The 24,566-nt window shown below is 42.2% G+C and overlaps 1 protein-coding gene across 9 annotated transcripts in view; it reads left to right on the top strand.

Moving 5' to 3' along the window:
* Positions 1-22,842, top strand: part of VEGFA (vascular endothelial growth factor A) — a 42,277-nt gene extending 19,435 nt beyond the window's left edge. For 2 of the 9 annotated variants that reach the window (XM_073628721.1, XM_073628716.1), the window contains exons 3-9: positions 4,168-4,364; positions 6,122-6,198; positions 6,310-6,342; positions 10,265-10,330; positions 13,022-13,159; positions 13,841-13,936; positions 16,577-22,842. In XM_073628721.1, the coding sequence (XP_073484822.1) occupies positions 4,168-4,364; positions 6,122-6,198; positions 6,310-6,342; positions 10,265-10,330; positions 13,022-13,159; positions 13,841-13,907 (578 nt within the window). In that variant the 3' untranslated portion in view covers positions 13,908-13,936; positions 16,577-22,842. The remainder of the gene's footprint in view (positions 1-4,167; positions 4,365-6,121; positions 6,199-6,309; positions 6,343-10,264; positions 10,331-13,021; positions 13,160-13,840; positions 13,937-16,576) is intronic. The other 7 variants (XM_073628717.1, XM_073628720.1, XM_073628719.1 and 4 more) reach the window with 7 other exon arrangements.
* Positions 22,843-24,566: the final 1,724 nt, after the last annotated feature.

The following is a 24,566-nucleotide window of genomic DNA, read 5'->3' as shown; positions in this document are numbered from 1 at the left end:
CCAGAGGCGTCATTGGTATAAACTTCCAGTAGGAACATCATGTGTTCACTGACCATTAATGATGATCTGGAGAGTATAGAATTAAAGCTGGAAACGTCCAATAGGGTCATCGTGTGTTCACTGACCATTAATGGTGATGATCTGAAGATTATAGAATAACAGCCAGAGACATTATTGGTAGACCCTTCCAATAGGGTCATTGGGTGTCCAACCAACCATTAATGGTCATGTACGTATCATAGAATAACAGCTGTAGATGTAATTGGTAGAAACTTCCAAATGGGTTATCATGTTCACTGACCGTTAATGGTGATCTACGGATGCTAGAATAATAGCCAGAGATTTTATTGGAGGAAACTTCTAATAGGGTCACTGACCATTAATGGAGATCTAAAGATCATAGAGACGTTATTAATAGACACTTCCAATAGGGTCATTGTGTGTCCACCAACCATTAATCTGAAGATCATAGAATAACAGCTAGAAATGTTATTGGTAGAAACATTCAAAAGAGTCACCACGTGTCTACCAATCATTAATGGAGATCTGAAGTTCATAGAATAACAGCCAGGGACATTATTGGTAGAAACTTCCAATAGGGTCATCATGTGTCCACCGACCATTAATGGTGAGGGGCTGTTATTCTATAATATATAGATCATTTCCTTCAGGGTTTCAGCTTCCATTGCAATCTAGGGAATAAACCCTAGATCCCATCTTGCTGATGGGGGGGAAAAGAAAAAAAAAATCTTTCGGTGTAGGGGATAATCGTCCATAATATAATTCTCTTTATCAGTTGTGATTGTATCCCTCCCAGGGCTGCTTTTTTTTTTAATGGCTGCATTCATGGTGCAATCCTCTCCTCTTCTCTCCTACACACCATCTGCCCCAATTGACCCGGTGCACCCATTGTCACTAACCTTGGCATCGGGGGAACCGTTTTGTATTTTTACTTTTCTGCTGTTGTTTTGAAAATTTCTGGAAGAATGTCCAATAGTGATTAGATAGCAGCCCTGGGCTAGCGCCAAAAACGAATGCCCGTTGTACCCAAAATAAAAGTTCTGTTGTTGTTTGACTACAAATACATTTCTACTTTTGTGCAAGTTCCAAAGTGCAGCAGTGTAGCATGCGTTGGTCGGCGGTGATGTGGGCAGGAGAGCGCATTGCCTGCTAGTGTAATATGCAGGGCTATGAGTAGGAGAGTGCGGTGCCTGCCAATGTAATATGCAGTGATATAAACAGAAGAGTGCAGTGCCTGCCGGTGTAAAACGCAATAATAATCCAGGAACTATAAAAGAGAGAAACAAAAGCTGGTTAGGGTCTCGGAGCGCTCAGTCATTTCCTTTTTATAACGTCCATCAGCTCCTCATAGGAATGCAGCTGCTTCCAATTCAAATATACTGTAATTTGCAGGAAAAATGATTATTCCTCTTTCCAGGTTTAGTAAAGTGCAGTGAGGATCATGTTTTGTAGGGGGGTGGGGGTCTCGCCAGTTCCTTGGTTGCCTTTTTAGCAGTGCCTAGAAGGGGGGGGGGGGGGGGGCACCATTCCAGCAGCTGCTCTGGTGGTCTCCAGTGCTGGACCACTACAGAGGGAGCCGGTGGAGCCGGAAGGGAGGGACTGGGGGGGAGTTAAATGAGGACTCGTGAGGATCGCAGCCAGTTCTCAGTAGTACAGGATCACAGCAGAAAAACCTAATCGTTTGCCAACAAGTGTTGAGTCTTTGGGGATTTTGGAAAAGAAGGTTATAGGGGTTGTGAAATTGGGATGTGGTCCTCCAACAAGCACTAGTCACTGGCAGGGAATCCAGTAGGATTTTTAGGGGCTTTAAGTCTAATCCCGGCAGCCAATGGAACAATCACACTGGGACGCAGAAACTGCGAGGGAATTTTTTCTGCTAATCCAGACACCATGTGGCCGATCACTTCTTGACTAGCAGCCTTTGTCCTCCTTGCTGAGAAATGCATCTCTAATTAGTTCCCCTACATGTAGCTGGATATACCGTATTCTTCTTCTATAAGGACTACAGACACTGAGAATTTCTGCTGCTGCTCATTAACCAGATTGCAGTGTTTCGCCGTGTAATCTGACAGCGCCAACGGGACCAGCCTTGTAGTGGCATTACTGAGACACCAGGCCCAAGGTTGTGTAATTTCCAAGGCAGTTAATGCAGACGGGTGGTAGCAGCGTGTTTTATTTATTTTTTTTCGGAAAACCTGCCAATTACACACTTCCTGTCTTAGGGTGACAACAACTTCGTGGTGGAGCAGCGTTGTCACCCCAGGACAGGCACAGAGAACAAATCCCCTAAACGTCTTCTCTATAACATAGGTGTAGGTCTTCTCTAATTCACTGAGACAACTGGGCAGGGTTGTCAAGACCGCTTGAGATTTTGGGAAGGTAAAGAAAAAATCAACCTCTGGTCTAAACAAAATGTCCACAGCTATGTTTTTCATGACACAAGAGGCTCTGTAGGCACCAAGGGTCTCTTCATCAGGCTAAGTTTGTACACTGAGCGGCACATGAATAGCTCAATGTACATCCACACCTGATGAAGGGACCTCTGGTGGTTGCGAAACATTGCACTTCTGTAGGTGACATGCCAAACAAATGTCAATAAAGGTGGTTTTATTAAAAAAAAAAAAAGCTCTTGGTGTGCTGGCAACATATTTCTATTAGGTGAAACAGCACCTTCTACCTTCTCAATCCACAGTTCTAACCTGGTGCTCAGACTGTGAGGCTTCCAAAGCCTCTGCAATGCATAATCCACAGAAGGAAAAGTCGGGACCCCTTAAAAATACAAGCTGTAAGAAAACAGCCAACGGGTTTCAGCCATCAGGCCCTGCCATGACTAAGGCCAAACGGCTGAAACGAGTTGGTGGTTTTTTTATACCTGTATAATTCCATAAAGGAAGACCGCTATTTTAATTTATCCCGGGTCCCGACCTTTCCTCCTCAGGATATTTTTTATAATGTACAAACCTGTCACGATTCTGTGCCGAGATTAAATCACTCCTGTACGCATGCGCAGGAGTTATGCCATCCCAGCCCATCAAGATGGCTAAAGACTGCAAACCTGAAAGAAGGCCAGGTAAAGATGGTAGTTCCGGTGAGGGCAGCGCTGGACAGGATTTGCTTTCTTTCTGTGACGCTGCCAAAATGTTCTTGCACATTAGGGAAAATGGTTCCTGGAGGCCCAAAATGTGTTCTTTTTTGTTTTTTGTTTTAAGAGCTCACCAGATTTCTGACTAGATCACCTGGTATTTTTTATATAAGAAAACCCTTTCATGTGTATACTTAACAGAAGGGAGCAAATAAGTGAAGTTCATTGCTTAAAGCAGAACTAAAGTCTGTAACTACTCCTCTCTCCAGCAATGATTCAGCGTTTAATGAGGTCCTTCACCGGCTTCTTCCGGGTGTTGGGTCTTCAGCCGTTTTTGGTTGGCATGGCATAACGTTCGTTCATCCCGGCACCAAGGCACTGTGCCAAGAATATATCCTGAGCTGCGCATGTGCAGGAAGACTGCTAGCATTCATTCCCCCAGGTTTTCCAATGATAATCATTCATATATGTCCAACTTAAAGATGCTGCATCTTCAAAGTAGATCACGCACTACTTTGGTCTGACTTTCATGCAACCTGAGGGCCGTAGACTTCAATGTTAACTCTCAAAAGCTGCATGAAAGTCGTACCTGAATGTTATACAATGCAACAGTTGACCATAATCACTGGTCAAAGTCGTAGCCAAGTAAAGTTGCGTCAAAGTTGCACTCCAAAGTCGGCGCAACTTTTGAGTTGTACAAGTGTGAATGGAGCCTTAGTTCTGCTTTAAAGCGGAACTAAACACTTTGTATTCTTTTTTTTTTTTTTTTTTTTTTTTTTTTAGCCAAGGAAGCTGCCATCTTAGCGTCTGTTTGATCTGCAACTGCAATGGTGCTGCATATGTAATCGGTTTTGACGGTTTGGTTGAGCGCAGAAGCAAATGTGACAGTTAGCATTCCAGGCATACCTGGAATGCTGTTTTTTGAAACCATTAAATCGATGTGTTTAGTTACGCTTTTAAGTGGCAATCTTGCTTGTGGCCAGTCAGGTGACTTCATATCTTTGTTTGTTTGTTTTTTTTTTTTTTTTATCTCTAACGCAGATTATAATTATGTTTTTGTACAGTGATTCCCTTCTTGGAAGTATATAACCGCAGTTCGTGCCAGGTTCGGGAGACCTTGGTGGACGTACTCCAGGAGTACCCAGATGAAGTGGAGTACATCTTCAAGCCATCCTGCGTGCTACTGATGAGATGTGCAGGCTGCTGCAATGACGAGACTCTGGAGTGTGTGCCAACAGGATGGTACAACACCACAATGGAGGTATTATGCGAAAGTATCTTCACAACCTTTATAACCACCTCAAGGAGCTATTTTGTAACACCTTTATCTGAGAAGCAAAGATTACCTTTCCTAGAGCCCCATATTTCTTCTGAACAACATAATACTTTTTTAGTGTAGTAAAACGCACACATAGGTACTCTGAATGTGTAAAGCAACCTTTCTCAACCTTTTCAACACAGAGGAACCCATAAAATAACTCTGCTGTCTCAAGGAACACCTGCTGATAATGAATACATGTACAACTCATGATACATTAGTGTGATGACCAGTGGGAAGAATGCTCCTCACACTTGTGGTCATTGGGAAGAATCCCCCCCCCCCCCCTTACAGATGACTAAAGAGATCAATGGTGTAAGAGGGATAATTATCTGAGTGGCAGAAATTGCTCATTGCTCCAGGAACCCCTAGCAACCTCTGGAGGAACCCTGGTTGAGGAACCCTGGTCTAGTGGCATTGTCTAGTGGTCTAGACAATGTACATATTCGCCAACACACCAGGAATCTTCAGCTGTCGTCCAAAGGTTTTTATTGCAGATAGATCACATCACAAAGACAAGTGCAACTTTTAGAGCCACGCCGGACCCCTTCATCAGGCATGTGATAAAGTGCCAAAGTGGCAAAACAGAATATATGTGCACAATCCACCAATCAGAAACAGGAAGGTGTGCAATAGGAATATTGACAAGACTGGTCTAGACCATGTCCACCAGACCCGGACTGGAACAAAAAATAGGCCTGGGCATTTTTAGACTGAGCCTCCCATTTATTTATTTTTTCTCCTCCCCAGCCCTCTCCTCTTAACCCAAATCCCCCCACCTCCCCCTAGCAAAAAATCCCAACCCAATCTCCCTCCTTGCACATATCCCTCCCCTCAGCACATACCCAAATCCCCCCTTCTCGCACACTTCCCCTAAAAAGTTTGATGGTGTCAGTGGGATCTTATCTGAGAGGCAGAAATTGCTCTTTGTTTAAGGAACACCCAGAAACCTGTTGAGAAACCCTGCATTAGTGGGAAGAGTGCTCATTACACTTGTGGCCGTTGGGAAGAATTTCGCCCTTACAGATGGCTGGAAAGATCAGTGGTGTCAGTGGGAACGTATTGGAAACGAAGAAATTGCTAATTGCTCAAAAAAGAACCCTAGCAACCTCTGGAGCAGCGTTTCTCAACAAGGGTTCCTTCAGAGTTTGCTGGGGGTTCCTTGAGCAATTAGAAATTTCTTCCTTTCAGATAAGTTCCCACTGACACCATTGATCTTTGTAGCTATCTGTAAGGAGCATTCTTCGCACTAATGTATAATGAGTTGTAGATATAATAATTGTTATCTGGAGTTCCTTGAGACTGGAAAGTTATTTCAAGTGTTCCTCTGTGTTGAAAGGGTTGAGAGAGGCTGCTCTGGAGGAACCCTAACATTCCATGAAACCCAGATTGAGAAACTCTGGTTTAAAGGCTAACTTCACCTTTTACACCATTTTATGTTACTCATAGTTGGGGTGTAGTGAGATGCATAGGTAGGTACTCTGAATAGGTTGCAATGTAGTTGAATTGCTTTGCTGGTTCAATTGCAAAAATAAATACACAATTTTTTGCTGCAATTATGCATTTATTTATTTTTTTGCCAAAGCTTGACTAAGCCTTTAAGAAAGTTGCATGCTGAGAACAGGATTTTCCATTCTGTAGGTCTCCAGCCAAGGTAGTGAGCGGAGAGAAATGACAACTGTTCCTTCTTTCTTTTGCAGATCTTGAGAGTTCATCCTCGCTTCGTTGCAAACTATTTCAAAATGAGTTTCCAGGAGCACAAGAGGTGTGCTTGCAGGTAAGGAAGAGACATCGTGTTACATGAAACCCCCACCAACCATGTACTGCCTGTCGTCTGCTGATGGCCAGCTCTCCAACAAATAATTATTGTTTCTTGTTTTTCCTGCAGACCAAAGAATGAATTTAAAGGCCAACAGGAAAAGTAAGTGACTTTTTAATTTAATGTATTTATTGAAGTCATTCCCCTGTCATTGACCCTTCTTAGGCTGGAAGTTTTTTTTTTTGCTCCTCTAGCTGGGTTAATGGGCCAAGCTGGATAATGTCCATGAATAGACCGACCGCTGTACTCCTTGGTCGGTCATTGATATGGAGAGTGAGATATTTATGATGATATTTTAGAGAATGGCGCAGTATACCATCCACATCTTCATGTTCTCTGCTTCTCAAACTCTGCTTGTATAGTAGAGGTGGGGTCTGTGGGGGATCGTATCATCCCAGCCGGCATACCCAATGTCTACTATCATGATGGGTTTTGGGTGATTCTAACCTTTGGTGAATGGAGCATGGTTCTTGATTCTACGCATGTTCTCTATTCTAGAGGAAAACCAATCACTGTACAATCTCTATACACCTCTAATAATGTTCTGCTTTCTTTCCTGTAATTACTCCTTGATCTTTTTTTTTTTATGTGGTTTTAATGGCGTATTTTTCATCATAGTATGCAAGGTTCAGATCATCTTCAGAACACCCAGCTTGATGGGCCCCAGTTCTAGTCCCCAGCATTTTGTTCTTTTCAGACGGAGTTTAGTGAGAGGTGGGTGGATAAAAGCCCAGGGGGATACAGCAAGGGCGGCTTCATAGACCCTGTTGGAACTTGCCGCCTGGCATCAGTGCAGCTAAAGGTTTCTTCCAAATGCTCTTGCAGCATCATGCTGGTAGCACGAAGCTCCACGAATTGAGGTATTAACCTGTGTGTGGCTGGGTACTCCAAAAAGACATGTTTAGGAGGCACAGAGAACTTGCCTGTGCAGTCAAGCAAAGGAGAATGTCATCAAGCTCACCGTTCTCAGACAGCAAGGCTTCCCAAAGGAGGACCCAGTAGTAGTTCAAACTATAGTAAAGGGGGTGCCAGACCAATCGAACAAAAGAGTCCTAGATAAATTTAATTGTTGGTAAACTGGTCTTAAAACACACACATGCAAGATAATGGCACTGCAACCCAATCATGCAGCTAGGGCTGGCAAGAGCTCTCTGTTTTCACGCACCATGCCTGACATGTGGTCTCCAACACAAGAGTTCTTCCATGTAGGTAAAGTCGGCAACCTAGGTTAGGATGAATAAAATGACTTTTTATTTTATTCAAGGAGTACACATGTTCCAAACAAAGCCAACACTAATGTATTTCAGCCTATCGAGGCCTTATTTAAGTTCAACAATGAGTAAGGCCTTGGCAAGCTGAAACGCGTTGGTGTTTGCTCTGTTTGGAACATGTGTAGTCCTTGGATGAAAAAAGGGACATTTTACTCATCCTCACCTGGTTGCCAACTTTACATGGATGGCCATAAAACACGGCCAAACCAGTCCCTCTTTTATCAGGACTTGGCACAGGATCAAAGCTTGGTTGACTCAGGAAGAAAAAAAAAAAAACAGTGACCACCCAGATTTGTATTTTGCAATTTTGTCTAGCATCCCTTACTGTAGGTCCATGGATTGTAGCTGGGTACTGTCAGCCCAGTTGTGATGTTGGGCATTTGGGAGGTATAGAACATCTGTAAGTAGCTGACAAAGACGTATTCCCATGCCATTGTGTCTACTGTAGTCAGAATTTAATAGAAATGTAAATATATTTTGAAAGTAGCACCGCTGGGTCCAATGGGGTCTAAGACCCTGGGCTTCGATGGTATTTTAATGTGAATGCTCCTTGTGTTATATTTACACCAAGATGCAATAATCACTTAGTGGAACAGAGCCTTTCTGCTTTAAGTTCACTCCAAACCTCAGTCACCTGCTGGAAGGGTCTGAGCAAGTCATGGAAACACTACTCGAGGGCATGTCCCACAATGCCCCGCTCTAGAAAGAGCGATGTTTTTCCTATTAGGCTTACTATTAATATCCAGCCACGTGTGTGGGAAAGGTCACCTCTGTTCTTCATGCAGCTTCATAATTAGGAAGGGGGGGAGAGATAACTGCAGTGACATTGCTTCTGACTTTGCTTCCACCAGCAAAACCGATCTACTTTGCACATTAGTAAAGATGATCTGGACAGGAGCTGGCTAAGTACCATACTTTTCACAGTCCGTGACAACATCTGTGGGGAGACGGCAGTAGATAGGAGCGGTCACGCTGCCGCTATCTTCAGCTTTCCTGTTTGTATATGTGGGCCCAGTCATAGGTGCTGCATTCCAAAACATCATGCAGGTATTATCCAGGCAAGTACAAAGGCCTGTATGTATCTGCCCCAAGACAACCGCCAGAATCTCTGAATAGCTGATTCTGCAGCAGTTATGTATTCACTGTAATTATAGGTTACAGATAAAATGTTCTTGTTCTTCAAGAGGCAATCTCCTGTAAACTCTGTCTGCATTTTAGTCAAATAATACTTGTGATTATCCAAGTAACGGCCTTTCTCAACCTTTTTTACCCTGGAGGAACCCTTGAAATAATTTTCAGGTCTCGGGAAACCCCTGTTAGATTTCTTGGTAAAATAGCATGATCAGTAAGCCATTGAAAGTTCTCAATAAAAGGAAATAGTCTAGGTATGCCAAATTCTATTTGACACCCAGGGCCAGATAGTTTACATCTGCTTGCTCTATAAAATATAAGTAAATGTATAATAATGGCCAGAAATGAAACTGGCTGTAAAAAATGTCCTCTTTTACTAGTTGGCCATGGAAACGTGTCCCTTTACCTTGGCAGTCAGTGGAGAAATGCCCATTTACATTGGTGATCAGTGGGAAAAAAAATACTTGCACCGGTGATCAATGTAGAAATGCCCCAGGCAGTAAATGTGAGTTGGTAGTTGACCCCTTACATTGGTAATCATTGTAGGTGAGAGATTAATTTACTATTGCTCACAGAACCTCTAGCAACCTCAGGAGGAACATTTGGGGTTCTTTAGAACCCTGGTTGATAAAGGCTGGGTAAACATTCTACCAATATTATAGGATACATAAGTTGGCTGTCCTTTATGGGTGGATATACTAACCAAACAGCAGGTTTGTTGTTTGGTCAGTGTTGGTTAGATAGCAACCTCAGGAAGAACCCTAGGGTTCTACAGAACCCTGGTTGCGAAAAGTTGGGTAAACACTCTACCAATATTATAGGATACATAAGTTGGCTGTCTTGCAGTAGGTTTGCTGTTTGGTCAGTGTTTGTTAGATGGCAACCTCGGAAGGAACCATAGGGTTCAACGGAACCCTGGTTGGGAAAGACTGAGTAAACGTTCTACCAATATTATATGATGCATAAGTTGACTGACCTGTATGGGTGGATATACTAACCAAAAAGCAGGTTTGCTGTTTGGTCAACATTCTATCAATATTATATGATACATAAGTTGGCTGTCCTGTAGCAGGTTTGCTGTTTGGTCATTGTTGGTTAGATAGCAACCTCACGAGGAACCCTAAGGTTCTACAGAACCCTGGTTGGGAAAGGCTGAGTAAACATTCTACCAATATTGGAGGATACGTAATTTGGTCGTTCTGAATGAGTGGATACACTAAGCAAACAGCAGGAATATAAAGTCTACTGTTTCAGTTACTGGGAAGCAATATGAGGTCATCATGTTGGTTCAGAGGTTTCAGAGATACCCAGTAATCCAAAAACCACGTGCAGCATAATGTGTTTGCAGTTATTAATATCTCACTGGTAATTCATATCTAATTCCTTGACTGTTCCCTAAGTAGCTTGATGGTTGTCATCAGTTGACTGTGCCACATTGAATAGACCTTAGTCAAAATGTATCTCTGCTGTGAGTGTTCTCATCCTGAAAACCTAATCCAACATATTAACGCTGCTACCAGGCACCCTACGCATCCCATACCTGCCTCCATGCTGCTCTAGTTTCTCTCGTTTTTTGCCCTTTCTCTCTGTCTCTCGCTCTTTGTTTATTTTTTTTCTTCCAGAAAAGCAAAACGAGGGAAGGGCCTTAAACGAAAGCGCAAGAAAATCCGGTACAAATCGCACCGCTTGTACGTTTGTATCGTGTGCTCACTAAAATACAAAGCACCTTAAAAAAAATAAGGCATTGTTTCATATCATTCCACCAATTAATCCCATTAATCTGCTCGTCTGTCTTGCGGATTGGGGTAAATAAAAAATCGGGTTGGATAATTGAAGGTCTTTGTGGTGATGGGTAATCAAGCACTGGAATTGGGGGGGGGTGTTTATTGCGTTGTCTTAATGTCATCATGAGACTTGGTATTCTAGCTATTACCTATCCGATATGAAAGATCCCAGCAACTGATTGGTTGACTTCTGACCTTGTTCTTGTTTGTGGCCTATACGAGGTATAAGAACAGTTCTAGCAGCTGAGGTATGGGAGCAGCGGCGCTCCGACTATTGCGGCTGCCAACCAACCAACCCCCCCCAATTTCCAGATTCTGGAAGAGCAACAAGCCTTTCCATAGAGTTAGATGGCTTTCCTCTGGGGTCTCTCTCCGTCTCCTCAGATCTCATGATTACATTAGGTCAGCTTGTCATGTGGGCACGGCACTGGTGGTGATGGTATCTTCCTTTCATTCAGTCCATTGCTTGGTTGCAATTGTATTGGCACATTGTGTCATTGTGACATGCAAGATTGCTAGGCTTCTAAACGGGCTGCCCATTAGCTTACTTCTGTATTCTATTGACTGTGATAAACATTGCAACCGTGGCCAAGAACTATCGACAACTGTTCCAAGTTGCTCTTCTTTTTTTTTTTCCTAATCGGATTTCCAGGCATGGGCACACAGGCTGCTCTACAATTCAACATGGAGCTTGGATCTGCAAGTCACAGTGGCTTCTCCATCCTTTCCCATTCCCACTAGGCCATCTCAACGAGTAGTCTCTCTATGAGTCAAAAGTGATGCCACCTAACACACCAGATACCTGCCTTTTATCTGTATCAGGAAGGAACTCTTTCTGTATCGGCCTAACGCCTAGATAACTAGGTTTGCCCAGGTGGCAACTTTTAATATGCATGTATCATTTTGCATACGGTTAATGCTAAATTCATTTTTTTTTTTTTTTAATTTGTCTGCAGTTGCCTTTGTAATCGATCTTCTGTGCTCTGGTGTTGGGGAAACCTCTGTAAATGTATCTTGCTTCACCTTGGGTCCTAAGCGAGCCTGCAGTCACTTGACATACACATGCCATAGGGTTTGGAGAGAATTCAAAATGGCTGACGTCATCCCTGGAAATGTGTTTTCTGAAATGCAAACTACAACTGATGTAGCCCATTGGACTGTGACTATTTTTTTTTTTTTTTTTTCCTGTTCATTTCTTAAAATTAAATTGAAAAAAAAAAAATCTGACAAGGGCTAGAAACCTTGAGCATAATGACTGCACACAAAAAAACATGGGCGCAGCCATTTTTCTACTCTCCAGAATGTTGCACATAAACTCAAATGATGAAATATCTGGACACTGTTGGTTTTCCTATTAACAAAAGATGGAGGTCTAGCACATTTTCCGGTGACACTTTGCTCTACTTACCTTTCTTCTCTAATCCTAAAATGCTGCATTTGGAAGGTTTGATACAGTTGGGTTTTTAATTCCTGTTCTCTTTCCAGTCTCTGATTAATTAACACTGATTAACTCTTACATTATGTGTGTCTCCACATTTAGTTGCATATATATATATATTCAGCACAAAAAACAAAAAAACAAATTTGCATGCCTAATATGATCTTTAAAGCGGGGGTCCACCTATCTATCGTGTGTTTTTTTTTTTTTTTTTTTGTTCATTCACAAACTTTTCTTCTCAGCATTACATACTCACATATTGTGTGTAATATGTCCGCCTGTGTCAGATTTCGTCGGAAAGAATAACATATTATTCACTGCAGGCGGTTTCCATCTTCATTGTGGGCATTTGAAGCCCACAAGCATTTATTTCCTGGATGTGGTGAATGCTGTGCTCCCAGCATTCACCGCTCGTTCCTGCACATGCTCAGTGGCATCCTGGGAAGCCTGAGACTAGCTCCCAGGAGTCTGGGAGAGGCTAGAAACACGCCTACTCCCACGGGAGGAGAACCAGGAAGTGCAAAGAAGAATAGAAAAATAAAAGGTAATTATGGCGATTTAAATTTTTTTAAACGGCATGTCAGCATCTAGGCAAGGAAGAGAATACATACAGATATTGTTCAAAATTTGGGTGGAACCCCGCTTTAATGAAAGAATTAATTCCATCTCCTCCTTCCAAATGCAACTTTCTAATGCTACGCAATGTCTGCTTTCTTCTGCATGTCTCAGTGTCTTCCAACGAGAACACAGGAAGGTGGCTGAATATTGGTTGAGGAGCAAAGAGGTTGGGGGGGGGGGGGGTGCAAACAAGCCACCTTGTGTGTTAATGGGCTACAAAACATGGAGGCCAGTCACTAAAAGAGCTGTTCATAGATATTGGGTTACTGAGTATTACAGTGACCCGCTCTTCTTCTCTCTGGGGGACCACCTTCCACGGAATGTGACCTGCTCTGCCTTTTATATCCACTTTCACAATGTGCCAGGATGGGAAGCTATAAAAGCAGGCCAGGCCGGTGGTTCCTCTGGGGGGAGGGGGTGGTTCAGTGATGGAAGGGATTCTTTGTAATATGTTCAGGAGTAATGCATGTTGACATTTCTCTTTTGCTGTTGCGCTGTAGCTTAGAACTTCTTTTTTTTTTCCCTTTTGCTTTTTGCAGTCCTTGTGAGCCTTGCACAGACACAGAGAGGAGAAAACACTTGTTTGTCCAAGACCCCCAGACCTGTAAATGTTCCTGTAAAAACACAGACTCACGTTGCAAAACGAGGCAGCTTGAGTTAAACGAAAGGACTTGCAGGTTGGTTTTTTTACATCGCACATGGAAACAAATGCAATGCAAAGATAGAAGCTGCTTATTACTGCTGAATGCTGCTTGAAACTGTCTTCTTAAAGGATAGTGCTGTGTCTCCTATCTCTGTCCCTCTCCGATATTCTGTCCTTCATCTTCTGTGTGCTCCGTAGTTGGAGTCTGAACATGCACATTAACGACAATTCAGTGACCGTATTTGTCCAGGCATCATCAGTGGAGGCTTAGAAGGACTGTAGGTCTGGATTTGTACCAAAATGGGACATCACCCCCAGATGTCTTGTGACCCCCCCGAGTATGCAATTCAAAGGCTGGGCCAAGCAATAGGGCATCTGTATATGGGCTACATGCACCCAACTGGTCACGTGTCCTTCTGGAACAGATCCCTTTAAATACCCATAGCGTTTAATGTGCAGAAATTAGAGCAGTTTTGATTTGTTTCAAATGTGTACGATGGTGGAGAAAATCCTGCAGAGACTTAGTCTGATGTATATTCTATGGAGGAGATTCTTCATCCATCCATGTAGTGTGAACAATTATGTGTTGAGGTCCTACACACTCTCTATATTGACTAGAGTGGAGAGAACCCAACTTAAACCCAACTTGAATTTATCCTCTAAATGGAGCTTCCACAAGAGAACTCAATTAGAGCAGTATGTTGTCTTCCACTAGGAGAGGCAAGAAGCCTAGAGCAGTCCTGCCATATGGAGCCCCTCTTTCCGCTGACCTCGCTCACTAACATGCGCTGTGCCACCTCTGTGCAGCAAAGTAAGTTACCCCAAATAACACCTGCTTCTTCCTCCATATTCTTCCATCTCCTAGCGCAAGGGTCTCCAAACTTTCTAACCAAAGGGCCGGTTTACTGTCCTTCAGATTTTAGGGGGGCCGGACTGTGGCCATTGGGAGTAGAAAAGGTCCCAAAATCATTGAGAAAAAAAATAATGGCCCATTGTTTGTCTCAGTGGGAGAAATTGTGCCCCATCATTAGTGTCACTGGGAGAAATATTGCCCCGTCATTGGTGTCAGTGGGAGGAATTGTGCCCCTTTGTTGGAATCACTTGGAGGAATTGTCCCCCATCATTGGTGTCATTGAACCCCATTATTGGGTTCATGGGAAGAAATGATTCCCCATCATTGGTGTCATTGGGGGAATTGTGCCCCATCATTGGTGTCAGTGGGAGGAATTGTGCCCCATTGTTGGAATCACTTGGAGGAATTGTCCCCCATGGTTGGTGTCATTGGACCCCATTATTGGTGTCATTGGAAGAAATTATTCTCCATCATTGGGCCCCATTATTGGTGTCATTGGGAGAAATTGTGCCCCATTGTGTATCATTGGGGGGAATAGTGCCACATCATTGGTTTCATTGGAGGAATTGTCCCCCATCATTGGTGTCATTGGGCCCCATTATTGGTGCCATTGGAAGAAATTGTTCCCCATCGTTGGTGTCATTGGGAGAAATTGTGCCCCATCATTGGTGTCATTGGGCCCATTATTGCTGTCATTGGGAGAAATCGGGCCCCATCCTTGGTGTAATTGGGAGGAATTGTATCCCTTCATTGGTGTGTGTGGGGGGGTGAATTATGTCCCATCGTTGGTATCAGTGGATGAAATAGCGCCGGTGAGCCACATAAAAGCAAGCAGAGGGCCGCATCTGGCCCCCGGGCCGCAGTTTGGAGACCCCTGTCCTAGCAGATGCATTCATGTACAGTTTGGCTTAAAAGTGATGGAACATCCTCCTAAAACAAAAAATGTGTAAAACTAAGCCGTTAATGTTTGTCCTGCTGATCGCACCCCAACTGTTCCCACAAAATGAAGAAGATTAGATGTCAACAAATTAGATTTTTTTTTTTTACTGCAGCCTGGCACTGATGGCTACAGATGAAGGTGCACCCCCTGCCTTATTCTTTCCTTGCATTGTCACCCATAGACACGTTGCCATATCTGTAACATCAGGGTGTGCAATCACAAGTATGTAGATAGCGTGTGATTCAATTCATCGACTGTCCAGCTTCCAGACTTTTTTTTTTTTTACCCAGGGTTATCAATAAAGAGCCCATCTGGATGCTATAGGATCTAGTTAATGATGGTAGTCCTAGTTTACATGAAGAATTTTATTGTTAGCTTGTGCCAGAAGTGAATTCTTTTTATTTTATTTCCTTCTCTATCCTCACTTTTTCTTCTAAATCTTCATTATTTTGTAGCGATTCTTTACAAGCCTGCATTTAGGTGATCTGGTTAATGTGCTGCTTTAGAAGATTTTGGGATGCAGGGACGGGCTTAACGACGAAGTATCACCAGAAGTTGGAAATCCTAGTTAAACCCCCCTCAGGGACCCATTCACATCTGAGCTGTGGTTGCTGAACTATTGTGGTTGACAATGTGTCCTCCTCGCTTTCACTGCAGTTTGACAACGCTGCTCAAAAGAAGATTATTGGCTAATGATGTCTGAGTAACAGCGGGCAGAGGGGGCAGTGAGTGCTCCCATCTGCAGCTGCCAACGCCTGATGGTTTCGGTACAGCACAACCTGCCAGCTACTACTCTAGTCTCTCTCTCCAGAATAGCGGGTGGGCAGGTCTGGGCTTTGTTGTCTTTCCTCCAGTGTAAAAAGAAGAGATGTCTAAACAAAAAGACTCGCTGCTCCAGGTGAGGTTTTGAAAGCCTGATGATCTGGACAGGTGCCCGCCTCGGCTCGCCTCCGCATATAATCAAAAGAAGAAATGGCCGCACTCTGTACTCGATCAAAATTCCTTTATTTAGAACATCCCAAAGTGTTGACAGAAAGCTGGTAGATGCATTTCACACACTCCACTCCAAGTGCGCTTAATCATCCTATAAAAGGAAGAGATGCATAGGGTTGGTAGATAGCAGAGGAGGAGATATCAACCGCCAACGCTCTTCTGTAATTGTTAGAAACTGACCTGCCTGGCCAACTACCGCAAGGAAGAAAGGGGGCACACAAATAAAAGGAAGTGCAGGCTGGTGCTGTGTGGGCTCAGGGGATGAGAATGAAGGAGAGGTGGCTACGGTTGTCGTGCTGTAGCTCTTAAGCTCATAAGAACGTGTATAAATTGGGCTACAGCCTGGGGAAGAGCTACAACCAGCACATGCAGTAAAAAAAAAAAAGGGATTTTTATTTCTCAACTACAGTATGGATCTAAACAGGACTGAGTACTATATGCACCTGGTCCCCTGGGAGGATCCAAATACGATTTTCACTTTCTGGTGATACTCCTTCTTTAACAGAATTTTGGATTTTCGTCTAAAAACCATTGGGATAACTTGAAAGTTTTTTTTTTTTTTGTTGATGCTTTTAATTGTGTATCGGTTTTCTAGCACTCTAGATATGTCTTTCCTAAATTTTTCCCTTTTTTTGTTTTTTTTTTTCTTCCCTCCCCATGTTCAGATGTGAAAAGCCACGACGGTGAGATCTGTAAAGAGTCTCCAAGGAAGAGACAAAAAAATGGAAGAAAAATGAAGGATCGAAATCAGCACAGCACTTTCTCATGCATTCCAAGTCGCACGGAGGGGCAGAATAACTGTTGTAATTCAGTTAAAAAATCCCATTTTCTCCTCTCCTTAACACATTTGATGCTGCTACACGTTAAGAGCCAGAACAGCGGGGTCTTTTTTTTTTTTTTTTCCGGATTCTTATAAATATATTATTATTATTATTATAAGTAAATATAGATATATAAATATATATATATTTCTGTATATATATATATATTGGACTTTTCTTAACAGAGTAGTAATTTACTGGACTGTGGTTGCCAACTGCATTGATGTAGCGAGGTACAGCTGCTCCGCTGACACTAAACTCTAATAATATTAATTGTTCCGGACTGTAATCTATTGTTGCTATATCTCTGCTAAACCGTACTTGCAAGACAAAAAAAAAAAAAAAAAAAAAGTTCAGATCAAAGGTCAAAGAAAACCCTGCTGACGCATTCTGGAATCATGCAACTGCAAAAATAAATTCGATCCTTCACGAAAAACACGTAGGCCCTTCTCATGAGAGGAAAAAAAGGACTATGGGAAGTGGAGTCTGAGTGGCGCCAGAGACCGGCCTGGGATTAGTTTCATTGTGTAGCACCGCCCATCATGCACAGTACCCGCCCTGGAGGAACTTCTAAAACGTCATCCTGTGTGTGTGTGTGTGTTTTATGGTTTTTTGGGGTATGTGAACTACTTTCATTCGACAACGGAAAGGCTTTGAGAAAAAAACAAAAACTCTGTGACTTTTATTTTCCGATGGACGCTTTCGTTTTATCTGTCAGCCAAAAAAGAGAAGAGAAACTTTTTTTTTTAATAAAGTGACCTGTTGGCTCTATTTTGTCAGGCTTGTGCTGAGCCAGTTCCAGATAAAATCTCTGTGGTCTTAAAAACAAAACAAAAAAAATAACACTAAAAAAGTCCAAGGACTCAAAGAAAGCGAGGAACGGAGTCTGGACCAAAAAAGGAGGTCACGAGAGAAAGAGAGAGGAACGGTTCCGGATGATCGCTAGATAGACTGGTATTCTCCCAGGGAGCAATCGGCATATATATATATATATCTATAACAGTGAACTCTTGTACATTTTTTTTTTTTTTTTTTTTGACTCACCCCCGTGAGGAAGACTCACTCATAATGAGTGGAATCGCCTATAATTAGAGTAAGACTCACTCAATGAGTGCAGCTTGCTGTTTTAATGAATGAGACTTGTTTATTGTTGAGTGAGGCTGCCTTCCAGTGGGTGAAAGTTTCCCACCCCCTCCCCCCATCCACGGACCCCCCCCCAATAATCCCCTTTCTCCTACCACCATCACCACCACCACCACCACCAAGTCACAGAACCAGGAATGGCTCAGCATGTGTGAGAATGTGAAGCAAGCTGGTCCAGGCACCCATTATGACAACGAAACCCACCCTACCCACCCACCCCAAATCCTGGAGATGCATTATCTTGTGGCGCCACTGGAGTCTATTCAAAATGTATTCACTGTAACCTTGTCTGTTACTCATGTATACAGACACACACACACATACCACCCCCCCCCCCCCCCCCCCTGTTATAAGGTTCCATGTGCATTGCAGCCGCACCACCAGCTCCTGCACCGAGAGGCCCTGACGTAGGTTCTGCTGAAAGGACTTTAGTGCCAATGACCCAATATTAATAAAAGGGTGAACACCCATGTTGGTGGGGTGGGGGGGGGGGTTACGACTTGGCTCCTTTTGCTGCTAGACCTGTGTTAGATCGCTAAATCCTCATTCAACTACAAAACTGTCTGGGCTGAGGGGGTGGGAATGGACTTACAAGTACTGTGTGGATGGATACGTGCGGTGATCAGTGTTAACCCCTTTCAAGGTTTCAAGGCAGGAAAGCTTTCCAGGTGATCATGTTGCAGGCTTGTTGCTTGCAAAGCCATTCATTACATGTGAAAGCCCCCAGCAAGAAACTTGATTCTATAGAGAGTCTAATATTACCTGCATATAACGGCACCCGCTTCTTCTTTTACCCCCCCCCCCCCGCCCCCCCAACCTACTCTCTAGTGCCAAATACAGACTCCCAAGTTAGCGTATTAATAATCATGTGCAACAAGTGCCTTTCTGGAATGTACCGCACATTATAGAGCTACTGATGTTCCCCCCCCCCCCCTCCCCAAATACGCAGTCCGTGGGTCAGGTCTCACCGCCTCCACCGTAACCCTGTAGCTCCACCTCACACTGTAGCTGATAAGGAGCCGCCCTTTTTTCCGGCTCTCCCGAACCTGTGTGTATGTGTATACATGGGTGCAGACGCAGTTCACTACACCATACCTTTTTATTTAATATCATTTTGTTGGTAAATTAATTAAAGTTTTTTTTTTTTTTTTTTTTTTTTTTTTGTGAGGGTACAGTATTTCTTTTGTTATATATATTTAAAATAATTTATGAAAAAATACATGAATTGTCCAATGTTTTTACCTGGTTTCTGTAGTGGTCTTTTTAATTTCTTTTGTCACCCTGCTTGCTGCTTGAAGCGGGTTCAATGTACCCGTGTTTTTGTTGTCTCGGATGTGGAGGTAGGTGGGGCGGGGGATGCGGGACAACTTGGTACGTGTCACTCAAAAATACAAATGGCCACTTTCACCCTACGTATCCATAAAGCTTTATGGCCCTTAGGTCTTACAGCTAACAGGGGCTTTCATAATCTAAATAATACCTGTAGTACGAGTTGCTTTATTGCTGTGGATGCCCTGTGTATGGTCTACTTCACCCCCAAAGTCCATTTTGACTGCAAAACTCAAAAAAAAAAAAAAAAAAAAAAAAAACCTTTGTGACTGGCAGTAATAAATATCATACTGTTAAGATAGAATGGCTTTTAAGACTGCAAGGCAGCAGTAAATTTATGTTGGCACTCACGTGAATGTGTGTGATGCACCCTGAATTTATGGTCAGGAGAAATCCTCTCTGAGATGTATTCCTAAAACTGTGTAAGTGTGGGATGATTGGTAGGATTGGGTGCACCCCGGATTTATGGTCAGGAGATCTCCCCTTTTATGTACTCCTGTAGCTGTGTGCACATGTGATGATGGATGGGATTGGTTGCAACCCAGCTTTATTGTCAAGGGAAACCCTCCTTTGACGTGTATCCTTGAAGCTATGTTCAAATGTGCAATGATGGGTTGGGATTGGGCGCACCTTGGATTTATGGGTGTACCTGGAACTATGGTCAGGAGATATCCCCTTTGAGATGTATTCCTAAAACTCTGTGCATGTGTGATGATGGATGGGATTGGGTGCAACCCAGCTTTATTGTCAAGGGAAACCCTCCTTTGACATGTATCTTTGAAGCTATGTTCAAATGTGCAATGATGGGTTGGGATTGGGCGCACCTGGAACTATGATCAGGAGATATCCCTTTTTGACATGTATTCCTAACACACACACTGAGATTGGGTGTGCCCCCGGTTTATGGTCAAGGGATATCCCCTTTGAGATGTTCTCAACTGTGTGCACGTTCGATGATGGGTGGGATTGGGTGCACCCCTGCTTTATGGTCAAGGGAAATACTCTTTTGACATGTTTTCCTGAAGCTGTGTTCAAATGTGCGATGATGGGTTGGGAACTTGGGATTGGGCGCACCTTGGATTTAGGATTAGGGGAATCCCCCCACACACACACACACACACACACACACACACACACTTTGAGATGTATTCACAAAGTTATGTGCAAATGTGATGATGGATGGGATTGGGTTAACCCAGATTTATGGTCAGGAGAAATCCCTTTAAAGATGTATTCCCTAAGCTGCATGCCGATGTAGGATTGGTTGCACCTGGATTTAAAGCCAGAAGACATCCCCTATAACATGTATTCCCTAAGCTCTATGCACATGTGTGATCATGGCTGGGATTGAGTGCACCACGTATTTATGGGCAGGATGCAACCCCCGAGATGTATTGCCTAAGCTCTAATAGAGCACATGTGTGATGAAGGTTGGAATTGGGTGCATCACAGATTTATGGTCAGGAGACATCAACTATGAGATGTATTTACTAAACTCTATACACATGTGTGATGAAGGTTGGGATTTGGTGCACCACGCATTTATGATCCGGAGAAATTTCCCTTTTAAGATGTATTCTCTAAGCTGTGTGCACATGTGTGGTGATGGATGGGATTGACCAGGTTAAGTATCAGCTGTTTTATTAATGCAACTTGGATTTATGGTCAGGAGAAATACCCTTTTGAGATGTATTCCCTAAATCGAATGCACATGCGTGTTGATGGTTGGGATTGGGTGCCCCACACATTTATGATCAGGAGTAATCCTCTTTTGAGATTTATTCCATGACCCGGATGCACATGTGTGAGGATGGGTGGGATTGAGTGCGCCACAGATTTATGGTCAGGAGTAATCCACTTTGAGATATGTTCCCCAGGCCGTATGCACATATGTGATGATGGGTGGGATTGAGTGCACCATGGACTTATCGTCAGGAGTAATCCACTTTGAGATATGTTCCCCAGGCCGTATGCACATATGTGATGATGGGTGGGATTGAGTGCACCATGGATTTATGGTCAGGAGTAATCCTCTTTGAGACGTGTTCCCTAGGCTTTGTGCGCATGTTGGATGTTGGCTGTTGGATGATGGATGGGATTGGGTGCACCATGGACTTATGGTCAGGAGAAATCCTCTTTAAGATCTATTCCCCTAGGCCGTATGCACATGTGTGATGATGGATGGGATTGGGTGCCCCACAGATTTATGGTCAGAAGAAATCCACTTTGAGATGAATTCCACCAGGCTGTGTGCCCATGTGTAATGATTGGTGGCATTGTCCAAGTTAAGGAGCAGCCATTTATTATTGAGCGTTGGGGCAGCGTCAGGCAGGTACCAAGAAGATCTCTTCCCATACACGTGGAAATCCATCAAATCAGTCATTTTGTGTTGACTCACCTGTGTAAAAAGTAAATCTTTGCTTTGTGGTTCTGGAACCGCCTACCCCCCCCCCCCCTTCCTTGTTTAATGATCCCAAAAGCGCTGGATACAGTGTGGAATGCCTGATCGCTTTGTCTTGTTCCCGTGTGAGCTTGTCTCAGCAGACTTGTAACTGAGCACACAATGGTTGGTGGGAGGTTCGGGGGATGCCAATCTCCAGGGGCACCTGAAAAACCTCATGGACGTAGGTGTTGTTATCTTCAAAGGTAATCCCAGCCTTTTGTGCAACATCAAAGTCTGTGGAGGAAAGGAAGTGCGGCTGATAAAAAAGGCCGCACGGCGCACTGTGGAACAATACGTTGCCATCCTCGCTGGCAGTGAAAGGGTTGGGCTTTTAACCAAAAAAAAAAAAATTTTTTTTTTTTTTTTTGCCAGGTAACGATGACTTCTTAGTCTTTCCACTGGAGTGTGACAGTTAACAGTGCTTATAAATGGCGCGTTTTGGTGTATAGCCCTCTTCTGTGTTCTCCCAGCCGAACCCAAAGCTTTGAACTTCGGAAGTACAGGACGCTTCACTTTCTTGGGGGTTGATTTAAAAAAAAAAAAAAATGGTCTTGTGCAGCATTAAGCATTGCAGACGCCGGCATGAAAAAAAAAACAAGTCCAGAGAGCGGGTTAGCATTATATTGCCATCTAGTCCACGTTTGCCACGTTAGCTCTTTTAGAAGTGTCTCCTGGCAGGCGGATGGACCTGACCTGCTCCTGGATCCTTCAGCTTTTTACATCCTGATCCAATATCCTCTGGTCAGCTTCACCATCCAAAAACCTTAACCCCCCCCGGCACGTTTCCTGAGTATTTTATTTTATTGCAGTATTTTATTATTATTTTTTTATTGCATTTCAATAATGGACATAAAAGTCATTTGACGACCTGAGAAGGTGATGCACCGCTGTCTCCAACGCAAGGAGAAGGCCTCTGTCCTTTTTTAAAAGTCATCCCTTTGTTCACGGACCTCTCATGGCGTGCTTCTGCTAATGAGATTGGTGCGTTTTTAAAGCTGCATGTCGACCATTTTTTTTTTTTTTTTTTCTTTTAGCACTGCGTCTGTAGCTAATCAATGCCATTAAACACATAGCGACCGCAATATCTATACCACAATGCCTCTGGCGGCCAAGTTTTAGTATATGTATATTTGTGAATTACGCAGAAAACACTACAGGTTTTAGCCTTTTTGTAAATAAAGACAAAAAAGAAAAACAGTCAAAAAAGACCTAATTCTGCCTAACAATTTTTTTTAATGTAATTCTGTGTTCATTTTTATTTATTGGTGCTATCCTTTTGTTTATTGTTGTGAAAAGCAGTCATTAACACATCTTTCTTTCCAGATTTAAATATTATGTAGACATATTTATTTTTAAAAGACAGCATAAACACATTATTCAAAAAGACCTGTTTGCTTTGTTTTTATTAAAAGGAAATCTGAACGAGAACCCTTTTTTTTTTTTTTTTTTTTTTTTTTATTTTTTTTTTTTTTTTAATTCTATTAATAGGGAAAGCGTTCTTATATAATCCATACCGGAAGACAGACAATGGCATCCACCCTTTACATCAACTGATATTATAGCACCAAACTACTTTATTTTTTCCAATATTTTTTTTATTACATTTATCAAAAAGAGCATCAAAGTACAAACTTTATTTTTTTTTCCAATATTTTTTATAAAATTTGCTCTTTTTGATAAATTTAATAAAAAATATTGGAAAAAAAACAAAATAAAGTTTGTACTTTGATGCTCTTTTTGATTAATTTAATAAAAAATATTAGAAAAAAAAATGTAGCAAAAAGAGCATCAAATTTAATAAAAAATATTGGAAAAAAAAACAAAACAAAATAAAGTTTGTACTTTGATGCTCTTTTTGATTAATTTTTTTTTCTAATATTTTTTTATTAAATTTATCAAAAAGAGCATCAAAGTACAAACTTTTTGTTTTTGTTTTTTTCCAATATTTTTTATTAAATTTGATGCTCTTTTTGATAAATTTAATTAATAAAAATTAGAAAAAATTGCTCTTTTTGATAAAGCACAAACTTTTTTTTTTTTTTTTTTTTTTTCAATTTTTTTTTTTTTTTTCAATTTTTTTTTTTTTTTCAATTTTTTTTTTTTTCAATTTTTTTTTCTTTCAATTTTTTTTTTCAATTTTTTTTATTAAATTTATCAAAAAGAGCATCAAAGTACAAACTTTATTTATTTTATTTTTTTTTTTTCTTAACAGGAATATTTAGTGAGGCATTGTCTGCTTTTATGCATATTCTTTTCCAGTTACAATACATTTTTGCATATACAAAATGGAATCACAATGTCAACCCAACAAACCAAATAAACACAAATTGGTATTAAACGCACCACATCTGCATAAATATACATAAAAAAAAGAAGACAGAAAAACAGGACTTTGGAGGTGCTAATATTGTCAGAATGAAGAACCCCAATATAAAAGAAGAACAGACAGACTGGATGGACCACTCAGACTTTTATCTACCATCCCTTTTCTATGTTTCGATAAAATCACAGAAGACAGAAAAACAGTAGTTTGTGTCTCTGCCCCTCCCACGATGGTGAGATTTCCCCAAATATCTTTGTGTCTCCACCCCCTGCAACAATGGTGAGACCTCCCTACAGTAGTGTGTCGGGTCAATTACTTTGCAATTGAGCAAAATTACAATTGAGTACCAATTGAGCATTTATTAAACCCCACGACCTACCTGAGTATTGTTGCTGACCATGTCCATCCCTTTATGACTACAGTGTCCACATCTTCTGATGGCTCCTTCCAGCAGGATAATGCACCATGTCACAAAGCTCCAATCATCTCACCACTGGACAATGAGGTCCCTGTACTCCAATGTCCTCCACACTTACCACATCTCATCCAATAGAGCACCTTTGGGATGTGGTGGAACAGGAGATTGGCATTGATGT

Source organism: Aquarana catesbeiana, linkage group LG04 (assembly GCF_042186555.1).
Source record: "Aquarana catesbeiana isolate 2022-GZ linkage group LG04, ASM4218655v1, whole genome shotgun sequence".
Lineage (NCBI taxonomy): Eukaryota > Metazoa > Chordata > Amphibia > Anura > Ranidae > Aquarana > Aquarana catesbeiana.
Note: the sequence above shows the minus strand (reverse complement) of the source record. Positions and strands in the feature narration are given on the sequence as shown.